Genomic DNA, 14339 nt, shown 5'->3' with positions numbered 1-14339 from the left:
CCACCAGCTGCTCCTTGGAAATCCTATGGAGCAATTCTACTCTGTCCTATAGGGTCGTTATGAGTTGAAGTTGACTCGACGGCAATGGGTTTGGTTTTGGTTTTTATCATTTATTAATTCCATACATTCAAAAAGAACTATAAATATCTCAATTCATTCAGAAGCATCGGGTGATCTCTTGGTAATGTTCTTTGGGAACCTGTACTCTGGGAGTCCTCTGTCCTCTGCTCTACTGTGGACTGGATCCACTCCTGGTTGGTTGGATCTTGTCCTGGGGCCTCCTCTCTCAGTCATTCTGGGGACCTTCTTTGCCTTTCTCCTGTAGAAATTCTTTCTTTCTAGGGAAAAGCCTGAGAAATGTCTTCTCTTTCAGGGTTTATTCCCTAGTTTTGGTAAAGTAAGTCTTCCAGTAGCTTCCTGAGAAAGGACTCACAGAAGAGAGCATTTTGGAGATCTTGTTTACTTTTACCCTTACCTTACACTACTGGTAGACTGATGCTTGGGCTGGGTTAGGTTGGTGGTTCTTTTTTTTTTATTTAGATTTTTAGACATTGCTCCTCTGTTTCCTAGCATTTGGGATTGCTGTTTAGAAATATGATACCCTTCTGAACTGTGATCCTTTAAAGCAGACGGTTTTAGGAAGCTTTTAGGATCTTCTCCAAATCCCCAGTGGTCTGAAATTTCATAATGAAGTGACTTGGAATGGGTCTTTTTATTCTTTCTTCTTTTATTTTTTGTTTTGGGTATTCAGTGAACCTTTTCATTCCAAAAGCTTATGTCCTTCAGTTCTGGGAAACTCCAAAATTCTTTTAGCTGATATTATTTCCTCCATATTCATTATTCTCTTTTTCTGAAACTCCTCTCAATTCTGTTGTTGGATCTCCTTGACTCATTCCTATTATCTTTTTTCTTTCCCTCCTATTTTTCATCCCTTCTCTTTTGGTTCTACTCTTTGGGACTTTTCTCACCACTTTCTCTTCCAGTAACTCTATTGCATTTTAATTTCTGTTACCATATTGTCACTTTTGAAGAGCTCATTCTTAGTCTCTAAATAGTCCTTTTTATAACGTTATATTCTTGTTTCCAACTTACAATATCTTTCCTTTTTTTTACGTTATTTCTCTGGGGTACTGAATTACAAGATTTTTCTAAGTTTCCTTCTGCGCTGCATTTTGTGTTGTTGTTTTTTTTCCTACTGGATTTTGTTTCTTTTATGTTGGAGACTTTCCTAAAATGTCTGTTAGTCCTTGGATGTGCATTCATATTTCAGAGAGGGGATTAAAGCATCAATAGGAAACTCTGTGTACATACATGTGGGGTGGCAAAGATAGGCTCCTTAATTAAGGAAGTTGTCTCTAGGGTAATTAGGTGGATACCTGGCTTTCCCATTGTGATCACTCAAATGTCAGTATCAATAGATTTTTTGTCTTGTGAAGTTCAGCCTCCCCACAGAGCAGTCTTCACTCTCACTATGGGCAGAGGGTGCAGGCAGGGTAGTGTAAGCTTGGCTGCCTTTGTATTGGAGTTCAAGCAAAGGGAAAGGAAGCACTCAGGTTAGGGGTGTGGATTTTCACTTAAATCCTTTTTTCTAGAGTGGCACGCACCCTGTCCACGGGGTTTCTGGAGGTTTGTCTAAGTCTCCTGGCAGGATTTGGGAGATGCCTACACCAGGCTGCCTGAGGAAGAGGGGGGATGTTGGATACCATCTGCTCCATAAAGACCTCCCACCTTCAGAGTGCCTGGTGTCTCCTTGCTCTGAGCCATTTTGAAATTCTAGAGTCTGAATCGCCTTGCATCTTGTTGGTTCCTTCCTCCCCAGACAAAATCTCTCCTTCCAAGTCAGGTAGCACACTGCCTCCCCTTCCCTGCTATCTTTGTCTTTTAGGGCTGCCGTAACAAAGTACTGCAAACTGGGGGACTTAAGACAATAGAAATTTAATCTCTCCACATTCAAGGTGTTGGCAGGGCTATGCTTTCTCTAAAAGTTCTATGGGAAGAACTTTCTTTGCCTCTTCTAACTTCTGGTGGCCCCAGATGTCCTTTGGCATGTGACAGCATAACTCCATCTCTGCCTCCATCTTCACATGGCCATCTTCCCTCTCTATCTGTCCATGTCCCTTCTCCTCTTTTATATGGACACCGCTTAGATTGGATTAGGGCCTACCCTGCTCCAGCAGGACTTCTTGCTAACCTAACTGATTGCTCCTTCAAAGTCTCTATTTACAAACAAGGTCACATTCACAGGTATGAAGGATTAGGACTTTAATGATCTTTTTTGAGAGGGACACAATTCACCCTATAATACCTACAAATTTTATTGGCATCTCTTGTCTATAGCCATCTTCCATTCCATTATCTTTGTCCTTGAGAACTTAATTCTTTCATTGTCATTTGAGTGAGGTTAATGAGTTGAGCTTGTGTCCAGTTCTCCATGGTCATCTGGAAATCCCATGCCGTATAGTTTATATTTATAGTCCTTTAGGGAATGATCCCCGGAAACAGTAGGGAATGGGAAGACAATGTGAGGAAGCCAAAGTACATAACAACAGCTACGACACTGGTCTGGGAGTTAGGGAACTGAGTTTTGCCTGGCAATTACTTGCTTATTGTTGCACAGGTCACATTTCTCAAAATCTTCTTCCTCATCTGAGAAAAGAACCTTTTATTGATTAATAACTATCTCCTACGGGTATTGTCCACCGCTTGTCTGTCAGTTTGTGTTACTGTGTTGGTTTGCTTATTGCTCTGATGCTGGAAGCTATGCCACCCATATTTCAAATACCAGCAGGGTCACCCTTGGTGGACAGATTCCAACAGAGCTTCCAGACTAAGACAGACTGGGAAGAAGGACCTGGTGATCTACTTCTAAAAATACTGGTCAAAGACACGACCTTGCTTCCTGAAAGTGAAGAAGACTTGAAGTACTTATTGTTGAAGATCAAAGACTACAGTCTTCAGTATGGATTGCAGCTCAACATAAAGAAAACAAAAATCCTCACAACTGGACCAATTAGCAACAATATGAAAAGCAGACAAAATATTAAAGTTGCCTTGGATTTCATTCTACTTGTATCCACAATCAACACCCATGGAAGCAGCAGTTAAGAAATCAAAGGACATACTGCATTGAGCAAATGGGCTGTAAAAGAGCTCTTTGAAGTGTTAAAAAGCAAAGATGTCACTTTGAAGACTAAGGTGCGCCTGACCCAAGCCCCGGTATTTTCAATTGGTTCATATGCATGTGAAAGCTGGACGATGAATAAGGAAGACTGAAGAGGAATTCGTGCCTTTGAATTAAGGTATTGGAGAAAAATATGGAACATCCCATGGACTACCAGAAGAACAAGCAAATCTGTCTTGGAAGAAGTACAGCCAGAATGGTCTTTAGAATCAAAAATGGAGAGACTGTCTAATGTACTTTGGACATGTTGTCAGGAGGGCTCATTCCCTGGAGAAGGACATCATGCTTGGTAGAGGATCAGCGAAAAAGAGGAAGACCCTAGACGAGATGGATTGACCCAGTGGCTGCAACAATGGGCTCAAACATAGCAACATTGTCAGGATGTTGCAGGACTGGGCAGTGTTTCCTTCAGTTGTAGGTAAGGTCGCTATGAGTCAAACAGACCCCATGTACCACCATCACCACCGGCATTGTGTGGCCGGGACGGGGGGGCCTGAAGAAACAATGACTGTTAATATGCTCTGAAAAATAAAACCTGTCAAATTAAACGCATACTATTTTGGTTAGTGATATGAAGTTGGCAAACTTATGAGTGAATGTCATATTTCTTTAGATGTCTGGAATAAAGATGATATAAACCGTAATGGAAAAACTAGGTTTCAGTGAAGGACCCAGCATCCAGATAGCAGAAGACCAGTCCACTTTTAATTTTCTGTGTTGAGTCTGAGGCCTCTCTGTCCTTCCACCCTCCGTTGCACTCTGGATTCTTACCGCAGAGCGCCCCCGCGGCCAGAGGCAGAGGAAGGGTCCCTGCCTACCCAGGCTTAGCGCCCAGGCAACCAGGCAGGCAGGGTAGCAGAGGGATCAATGTAATTAGGGCCCGAGAAGAGGAAAGATGAGTCTGCCCGCCCGCCTGCTGCCTGGCTGCGGAGGCTGAGGGCTCGCGCCGCGCACCCACCCGAGTCGGAGGCTGCCGCCCGCGGCTCCTGGGCTCCGGGTCCCGGGCCCGAGCTCATGCCCGCGGCTGCGGCGCGCTGCACCTGCGGACCTGCCCGGGGCCCCCGGAGCTGACAGCGCACCTGGGCCCGCCGCCCCGCCGCCCTGCTCGGGCTGCAGCGTTCGGCGCGCCGGCGCCCGGGAGCAGGTGTGCGGGCGCGCAGCGCGCGGCGGCCCGCGGAGCCCTCGCCCCGGAGCCCGGCCGCGCCGCGTGCCCAGGCGGCTCGGCAGCAGCGTCGGCGGCGCCGGCGGCGCGTCCTCGGCGGCGGCGGCGGCGGCGGCGGCGGCGGGCGGGCGGCGGCCGCGGGCAGGTGGCGAGCGGAGCCGGGCGCAGCGCGCGGGGCCGGGCGGGCGCGTCGCGGGAGGCCGGGCAGCGGCAGGGGCATGTGGATACTGGCCCTCTCCTTGTTCCAGAGCTTCGCGAATGGTGAGCGGCCGCGGCCTTGCAGGGGTCGTGGCTAGGTGTTCGTTTCTGCTCTTTAGAACGGGTGTCATGAACTGGCTGTCCATCTTCTAAAAACTATTTCAGTAATTTACCCCCTCTGGTAAAAACAACAACAACAACAAAAAAAACAAAACCCCAGTGCCATCTTTACGAGTTGATAAACTGCAAATACGTACGTCACCTTTCCAAAGAGATTACCTAGGGAAGCCAGGATGTTAATCGGATTTTACATGAATCTCCTTTTTATTTTCTAAATATTTACTGCTGCTTGCCACCTCTCAACCTACCTTCCTAAAATTTCAGAAAATTTTCAGTCGTCCTCCAGGTTCCTCTTAGCAGTTCCTTGATGATAGATTACATAAAAAAAAAAAAAAAGATTACATAGTTGTGCTAAATAGAAGTGTGCGCCTGAGCACCCCTCTCTTGAAAAAGCATAGGGGAGAGGCAAGGAAGGGGCGGGATGTTGATGCCTTGGTTCCACTTTGGTCTGAAATTCGGGCCGACACCCACGGGTCGCTGCCTTAACCCACTTTTTGGTTTTGTGGTGGTGTTGCTTGATTTTGCTTTTGAAATTGGCTTTAAGGCTTCACCACAGAGGATTTCCCCCACCAGAGGAACAGAAATTGAAATGGGCTACAGTATTTCTGGTCAGTTCATCTAAGGTTAGTCTTTTCTGGAACACATGATGTGGGGAGTTTTGAGTTCTTCTATAGCTTAAAGAAATATAAGGGGAAAAAAAAATCAAACATCCAAATGGACCAGTTATTTCAAGTTCTGGCAGAATACTACCTCTTTGCTCCCCTGCTCGTGTGGGTCTCCTGGCTGGAAGGTATTCTCAGTGTTCTTCATCCTCTCATTTCAGGCTGGAGTGGTGAGTGTCTTGCTGTTCCCTACCTGAGCTGGGGGCAGATGAGAGAAGCAGGTTTTGTCCTCACCTAAAAGCTTTTTTCTGGCTGCACTATGCTAGGACTTGCCTAACCTGCCTGTTGCCCTTGTGCCAGCCTGCCCTGTTTTGGAAATGGAGACTCCAGATGGTTTTGTAGGCCATGGGTCATCACTCTTGTCATTTTCCTAGTGACAGCAAGCCATGGCAGGTCTCCAGTATTGCCTGAGCCCCTGCTGTATACCTGGGACCCTGGGCTGCTGATCTGCCAGTATCAACTGATTGGATCCAGACATCAGTTCTCAGGGAAGGTGCTATTATCCCCAAGGTACAGAGGAGGCAGTGATGGTAAGGTGCTGTTGTCATCGTTGGTAGCTAATAGGCCAAGATCACACAGCAAGATCCAAACTCTTGTCTAAAGAGGGAGGCTTACAGGTCAGTCTTCGAAAATCAGCCCTGAGCCTCCGACACCACTGGTGCAAAGCAGTCTGGCAGTTCCTCAAAAAGCTGAACATAGAGTTACCATATGACTCAGCAATGTACTTCTAGGTATATACCCCAAAGACATGAAAACATAAGTCCACATAAAAATGTGTACACGAATGTTTATAGCAGTGTTATTTATAATAGTGAAAAAAAAAAGGAAGCCACCAAATGTCCATCAAAGGATGAATGGATAAACATAATGTGGTATAGTCATACATGCTACAATGTGGCTGAACCTCAAAAGTGTTATGCAAAGTGAGAGGAGCCAGTCACAAAAGACCACATACCCCGTGATTTCATTTCTATGAAGTGTTCAGATAGGAAAATCTGCAGACAGAAGTTCCTAGGGTGGAGGGGAATTCTTTTTTTTTTTTTTTTAATTGTGCCTTAGGTAAAGGTTTACAGAGCAAATTAGTTTGTCATTAAACAATTAATATACCTATTGTTTTGTGACATGTCAACACTCTCCCCTTCTCGACCTCGAGTTCTCCGTTTCCATTCGTCCCGCTTTCCTGTCCCCTCCTGCCTTCTCGTCCTTATTCCTGGGCTGGTGTGCCCATTTAGTCTCATATACATGGTCGAACTACTTGTGTTATTGTTTGTTTTATAAATGTGTCTAATCTTTGGCTGAATGGTGAACCTCAGTACCGACTTCAGTACTGAGTTCAAAGGGTGTCTGGGGGCCATATTCTTAGTGTTTGTCCGGTCTCTGTCAGACCAGTGAGTCTGGTGTTTTTGTTTGTGAGTTTGAATTTTGTTCTCTATTTTTCTCCAGCTCTGTCTAGGACCCTGTATTGTGATCTCTTGGGCTGAGGGGAATTTGAGAGGGAACTATTTCCCAGTGGTAGCTGACTACTAATGGGTACGGGGTTCTTTTTACAGTGGTGAAAATGTTCTCAAATTAGATTGTGATGTTGGTTGCACCACTCAGTAATATACTAAAAGCCATTGAATTGTGTATTTTAAGTAGATGAATTATAGGGCAAATGAATTGTACATCAATAACACTGTTATGTTAACAAAACAAACAAACAAAAAAACAGCCGTGTAAGACACAGATCACTCGGGCACATTGAATAAAGTAATTTAAAGCTCGGGAAAAATATATGTGTCCCTCAAAGTGGAACTTTGAAAGTTAAAAGAGAAATCAGGAAGAATTCAGCCTTTTAGAATCTCAGACCTATTATTATTTTTTGTGGATTTATTGAAACAAGTACAGATTTGAAAAACTTTTAACTATTCTTTGCTGAGTAAAATATTAATCCATATTGCACAAACACATGGGCAGTAATCGGTCCATACTAGTTCTTCCTTGGTTTGGCTCAATGTGGATACAAAATAAATAGTTGCTCCAGAAGCACCATAGAATAAAAAACTGCTTCATTCTTTGGAAAAACTTTAACCTTCAGAATTCAAATATTAATACACAAAGTACATTATTTCTGTCTTTTTTAATTTGTAGTAACAGAAATAGATAATTTTTAACCACAACATCTGATATTCCTATAGGCTTTTATATATTTTTAGTAACTTCTACTACCACCTGTCTGTCAGTTTGTTGTACTGTGGTGCCTTGCATGTTGCTGTGATGCTGGAAGCTATGCCACCTTATTTCAAATACCAGCAGGGTCACCCATGGTGGACAGATTTCAGGAGAACTTCCAGGCTAAGACAGACTAGGAAAAAAGGTGCGGTGATCTGTTCCCAAAAGGTAGCCAATGGGTGGGTGGAGCCAAGATGGCGGAATAGACGGATGCTTCCGGCGAGCCCTGTTTACGACAAAGACCCGAAAAAACAAGTGAAAGGAGTATAGTTCTGACAACCTGGGATCCCTGAGCATCAAAGGCAAGCTTAGACAAAGACCTGAGAAGGAGGGGAAGGAAGAGACCGTTCAGAGGCGGAGAGAGTTGCCAGACCTGAATCGCGGGGAGCCCTCAGGCACCATTCCTGGAGCAGCGGCAGCAGCAGTGGCGGGCTGGTCCTAGCATTCGGCCGCAGTTCCCTCAGGGAGAAGCAGCCAGCCACACAGCCCACTCACATCTCCGGGACCTGAGCAGAAGGGCGCTTTCGGCAAAAGCTAAGGACTTATGTATATTTTACCGCGGCCCCCCCCCCCAACCCCAAGCCGGCTTCAGCGGCTGAATCCCTGGGCCTGAGATAGACCCTGGTGAGCACCTAGAGCTGTCCTCCCAGCCTTGGGGAAGGAAAAAATTTGCAAATGGGGGGAAAAGATAATTTGCTAGATCCATTAACTGGGGGAGCTCAGGACAGAAGCGGCTCCTGTCCAGGCATAAACCGTCTGTGGACCTTGAGCACCTTTCCCTTCTGCATGGAGCTATGTGGGCCTATTTCGGGAGAATAGGCCCTTGTTGGCAAACTCCAACCATTTCAGTGGTGCGGTGAAGAGATGGGTGTTTGATGTTTGTCATTCCTCTGCCTATTAAACAAGGTCCTCACCTACCCACAACAGGGACCTAAGGACTGGTGCCTCCACTTGGGTCGCCCAGCCACCCGCGACAGGGGCCCAGGTATAACTGGTACCTCCCAGTCCTTACAACAAAATCTTTGGGTGCCCATGGTCCCTCTGCAGAGCCCACCCACCAGCACGCTCTAGAGAACAGAGACGAGTTTTCCTCAGAGACACTTGGTCGGTTCTCAGCCCCCTGCCTTGTTCAGAGCATGACCCCCTGCTACAATCAGATATGGGTATATACACCAATCACCCCTGCCCTCTAAGACTGTAGGACAGAGCCTGTACCACACGCTTGATATCAGCTACCTGGAAACCTGAGCTGAATTCATACAAGAAAACTGAATGGACTTCTAGGCTGATATACCTGATAACAACTCTAGCCAGCTGGAGACAGGACACCAGAGCTCCAAAGTCGAAAATAATCAAGCTAGCTCACTCAAGCAACCCATAGAGGTATACCAAAACAAAACAAAGCAAGCAGCTACGACACAGTAAGCAAGCATAAACTAACACAATAACTTACAGATGGCTCAGAGACAACAGTCAATATCAAGTCACATAAAGAAATGGGCCATGATCACCTCAACAGGCTCTCAAAACAAAGAATCTGGGGATCTTTTAGATGAAAGTGCATTCCTGGAATTACCAGATGCAGAATACAAAAGTTTAATATACAGAACCCTTCAAGACATCAGGAAGAAAATGAGGCAATACGCAGAACAAGCCAAGGAACACACAGATAAAGCAACTGAAGAACTCAGAAAGATTATTCAGGAACATAATGAAAAGTTTAATGAGCTGGAAAAATCCATAGACAGCAATCAGAAATTCAGAAGATTAACAATAAAATTACAGAATTAGATAACTCAGTAGAAAGTCATAGGAGCAGAATTCAGCAAGTAGAAGCTAGAATTTCTGAACTCGAAGATAAATCACTTGGCACTAATATATTTAAAGAAAAATCAGATAAAAGAATTAAAAAAAAATGAAGAAACCTTAATCACTTGAGATTCTATCAAGACAAATAACCTACGAGTGATTGGAGTACCAAACCAGGGAGGGATAACGGAATATATAGAGAGAATTGTTGAAGATTTGTTGGCAGGAAACTTCCCTGATATTGTGAAAGATGAGAAGACATCTATCGAAGATGATCATCCAACTCCACATAAGGTAGATCTTAAAAGAAAGTCACCAAGACATATTATAATCAAGCTTGCCAAAACCAAAGATAAGGAGACAATTATAAGAGCAGTGAGGGATAAAAGAAAAGTCACCTACAAGGGAGAGCCAATAAGAATAAGCTCGGACTACTCGGCAGAAACCATGCAGGCAAGAAGGCAATGGGATGACATGTTTAAAAAATTGAAGGAAAAAAATTGTCTGCCAAGAATCATATATCCAGAAAAACTGTCTCTTAAATATTAATGTGAAATTAAGACATTTCCAGATAAACACAAGTTGAGGGAACACATAAAAACCAAACCAAAACTACAAGAAGTACTAAAGGGAGTTCTTTGGTTAGAAAATCAATAATATCAGGTATCGACCCAAGACTAGAACACTGGGCAGAGCAACCAGAAGTCAACCCAGTCAGGGAAATCCAAAACAAACAAACAAACAAACAAAAACAAATCAGGATTTAAAAAAAAAAAAAAAGCCAAACACAGGGTAATGGCCATGTTGTTATGTAAAAGAAGAAAACATTAAAATAATAAAGAGGGACTGAGAAATGTAATCATATACCTTCCACATGGAGAAAAGATACAGCAATTCAAAGAAATAAAAGCTAGTTATAAATTTAGAAAAATAAGGGTAAATAATAAAGTAACCACAAAGGAGACAAACTATCTTACTCATCAAAATAAAATACAAGGGAAAAATACAGACTCAGCAGAAACAAAATCCACAACAACAAATATGAGGAAAGGACAATGTATAAAGAAAATCTACTCAGCACATAAAATCAAGTGGGAAAAAGAAGCTGTCGACACAAAAAAAAAGACATCAAAATGATAGCACTAAATTCATACCTACCCATAATTACCCTGAATGTAAATGGACTAAATGCACCAATACAGAGACAGAGAGTGGCAGAATGGATTAAAAAACAAGATCTGTCTATATGCTGCCTACAAGAGACACACCTTAGACTTAGAGACACAAACAAACTCAAACTCAAAGGATGGAAAAAAATATCTCAAGCAAACAACAATCAAAAAAGAGCAGGAGTGGCAATATTAATTTCTTAAAACAATAGACTTTAAAGTTAAATCCCTCAGAAAGGATTAGGAAAGACACTATATAATGGTTAAAGGGACAATACACCAAGAAGATATAACCATATTAAATATTTATGCACCTGGTGACAGGGCTGCAAGATACATAAAACAAACTCTATCAGCATTGAAAAGTGAGATAGACGGCTCCACAATAATAGTAGGAGACCTCAACACACCACTTTTGGTGAAGGACAGGACATCCAGAAAGAAGCTCAATAAAGACACAGAAGATCTAAGTGCCACAATCAACCAACTTGACCTCATAGACATATACAGAACACTCCACCCAACAGCAACCAAGTATACATTCTTTTCTAGTGTACATGGAACATTCTCTAGAATAGACCACATATTAGGTCATAAAGCAAGCCTTAGCAGAATCCAAAACACTGAAATGTTACAAAGCATCTTCTCTGACCATAAGGCCATAAAAGTGGAAATCAATAACAGGAAAGGCAGGGAAAAGAAATCAAACACTTGGAAACTGACTAATACCCTGCTCAAAAAAGACTGGATTAGAGAAGACATTAAGGATGGAATAAAGAAATTCATAGAATCCGACGAGAATGAAAACACTTCCTATCAGAACCTCTGGGACACAGCAAAAGCGGTGCTCAGAGGCCAATTTATATCAATAAATGCACACATCCAAAAAGAAGAAAGGGCCAAAATCGAAGAACTATCCCTACAACTTGAACAAATAGAAAGAGAGCAACAAAAGAAACCCACAGGCACCAGAAGAAAAAAATAATAAAAATTAGAGCTGAACTAAATGAAATAGAAAACAGAAAAACGATTGAAAGAATTAACAAGACCAAAAGCTGGTTTTTTGAAAAACTCAGCAAAATTGGTAAACCATTGGCCAAACTGACAAAAGAAAAACAGGAGAGGAAGCAAATAAGAAATGAAATGGGCGATATTAGAAAAGACCCAACTGAAATTAAAAGAATCATATCAGATTACTATGAAAAACTGTACTCAAACAAATTTGAAAACCTAGAAGAAATGGATGAATTCCTTCCTAGAAACACACTACCTACCTAAACTAACACAAACAGAGGTAGAACTACTAAATAGACCCATAAGAAAAGGGGAGATTGAAAAGGTAATCAAAAAACTCCCAACAAAAAAAAAGCCCTGGTCCAGAGGGCTTCACCGCAGAGTTTTCTACCAAACTTTCAGAGAAGAGTTAACACCACTACTAGTAAAGGTATTTCAGAGCATACAAAAGGATGGAATACTACCAAATTCATTCTATGAAGCCACCATATCCCTGATACCAAAACCCGGTAAAGACACAAGAAATGAAAATTATAGACCTATATCCCTCATGAATATAAATGCAAAAATCCTCAACAAAATTCTAGCCAATAGAATTCAACAACGTATCAAAAAAATAATTCGCCATGACCAAGTGGGATTCATACCAGGTATGTAGGGATGGTTCAACATTAGAAATACAATTAATGTAATCCACCACGTACATAAAACAAAAGACAAGAATCAGGTGATTTTATCAATTGACACAGAAAAGGCATTTGACAAAGTTCAACACTCATTCATGATAAAAAGTCTCAGCAAAATAGGAATAGAAGGAAAATTTCTCAACATAGTAAAGAGCATTTATACAAAGCCAACAGCCAACATCACCCTAAATGGAGAGGGCCTGAAAACATTCCCACTGAGATCGGGAACCAGACAAGGATGCCCTTTATCACCGCTCTTATTCAACATTGTGCTGGAAGTCCTAGCCAGAGCAATTAGGCTAGATAAAGAAATAAAGCGCATCCAGATTGGCAAGGAAGAAGTCAAAGTACCTCTATTTGCAGATGACATGATCTTATACACAGAAAACCCTAAGGAATCCTCCGGAAAACTATTGAAACTAATAGAAGAGTTCAGCATAGTATCGGGATACAAGATAAACATACAAAAATCAGTTGGATTCCTCTGCACCAACAAAAAGAACATTGAAGAGGAAATCACGAAATCAATGCCATTTGCGGTGGCTCCCAAGAAGACAAAATACTTTTTTTTTTCCCAAGAAGACAAAATACTTAGGAATAAATCTTACCAGAGGTGTAAAAGACTTATACAAAGAAAACTACAGTACACCTCTGCAGGAAACCAAAAGAGACTTACATAAGTGGAAGAACATACCTTGCTCATAGATAGGAAGGCTTAACCATTATAAAAATGTCTATTCTACAAAAAGCGATCTATACATTTAATGCAATTCCGATCCAAATCCCAAGGACATTCTTTAATGAGATGGAAAAACAAATCACCAACTTCATATGGAAGGGAAAGAGACCCCGGATAAATAAGGCATTACTGAAAAAGAAGAACAAAGTAGGAGGCTTTACTTTACCTGATTTTAGAACCTATTATACCGCCACAGTAGTCAAAACAGCCTGGTACTGGTACAACAACAGATACATGGACCAATGGAACAGAATTGAGAATCCAGACATAAATCCATCCACATATGAGCAGCTGATATTTGACAAAGGCCCCAAAACAGTTAAATGGGGAAAAGACAGTCTTTTTAACAAATGGTGCTGGCATAACTGGATATCCATCTGCAAAAAAATGAAACAAGACCCATACCTCACTCCATGCACAAAAACTAACTCAAAATGGATCAAAGACCTAAATATAAAATCTAAAATGATAAAGATCATGGAAGAAAACATAGGGACAACGAAAAAAAAAATTTTTTTTTTTAGGAGCCCTAATACATGGCATAAACAGTATAGAAAACATTTTAAAGAACGTAGAAGAAAAACTAGATAACTGGGAGCTCCTAAAAATCAAACACCTATGCTCATCCAAAGTCTTCACCAAAAGAGTAGAAAGACTACCTACAGACTGGGAAAAAGTTTTTAGCTATGACATTTCCGATCAGTGCCTGATCTCTAAAATCTACATGATACTGCAAAAACTCAACTGCAAAAAGACAAATAATCCAATTAAAAAATGGGCAAAAGAGGCGGAGCCAAGATGGCGGACTAGGCAGACGCTACCTCGGATCCCTCTTACAACAAAGACACGGAAAAACAAGTGAATCGATCACATACATAACAATCTACGAACCCTGAACAACAAACACAGATTTAGAGACGGAGAACGAACTAATACGGGGAAGCAGCGATTGTTTCCAGAGCCTGGAGCCAGCATACCAGTCAGGTACGGCACAAGCACAGAGACCTGCTCCACCCCCCTGAACTAACCCCGGGAGGGGGACTAGCCGGTTCCACGGGCGGCGTGGGACGCAGCCGTTAGGAGAAGTCCCCGGGAGGCAGTGACTGATCTTGGAGCAGAAAGAGTAGCATCCGAGCCGGGGAACCGTCCCACAGGGATTTGGACTGCACGCAGGTACGCCATAAACACGGAGAGTTGCTCCACCCCCTGAACTAACCCCGGGAAGGTGACCATCCGGGTCGCGCGGGCGGCGTGGGACGCAGCCGGTAGGAGAAGTCCCCGGGAGGCAGCGACTGGTATTGGAGCGGGGAGAACAGCGTTCCAGCCGGGACACTTGGTCGCGGCACAAGCACGGGGAGCTACTCCACCCATCTGAACTAACCCCGGGA

General features: G+C 42.9%; 1 protein-coding gene across 1 annotated transcript in view; it reads left to right on the top strand.

Moving 5' to 3' along the window:
* Positions 1–4488: 4488 nt before the first annotated feature.
* DSCAM (DS cell adhesion molecule) overlaps positions 4489–14339 on the top strand; it is a 1038663-nt gene continuing 1028812 nt past the window's right edge. The window contains exon 1 of the mRNA XM_049874902.1: positions 4489–4604. Coding sequence (XP_049730859.1) covers positions 4562–4604 — 43 coding nt within the window. The 5' untranslated portion in view covers positions 4489–4561. The remainder of the gene's footprint in view (positions 4605–14339) is intronic.

This window comes from Elephas maximus, chromosome 2, assembly GCF_024166365.1.
Source record: "Elephas maximus indicus isolate mEleMax1 chromosome 2, mEleMax1 primary haplotype, whole genome shotgun sequence".
Lineage (NCBI taxonomy): Eukaryota > Metazoa > Chordata > Mammalia > Proboscidea > Elephantidae > Elephas > Elephas maximus.
Note: the sequence above shows the minus strand (reverse complement) of the source record. Positions and strands in the feature narration are given on the sequence as shown.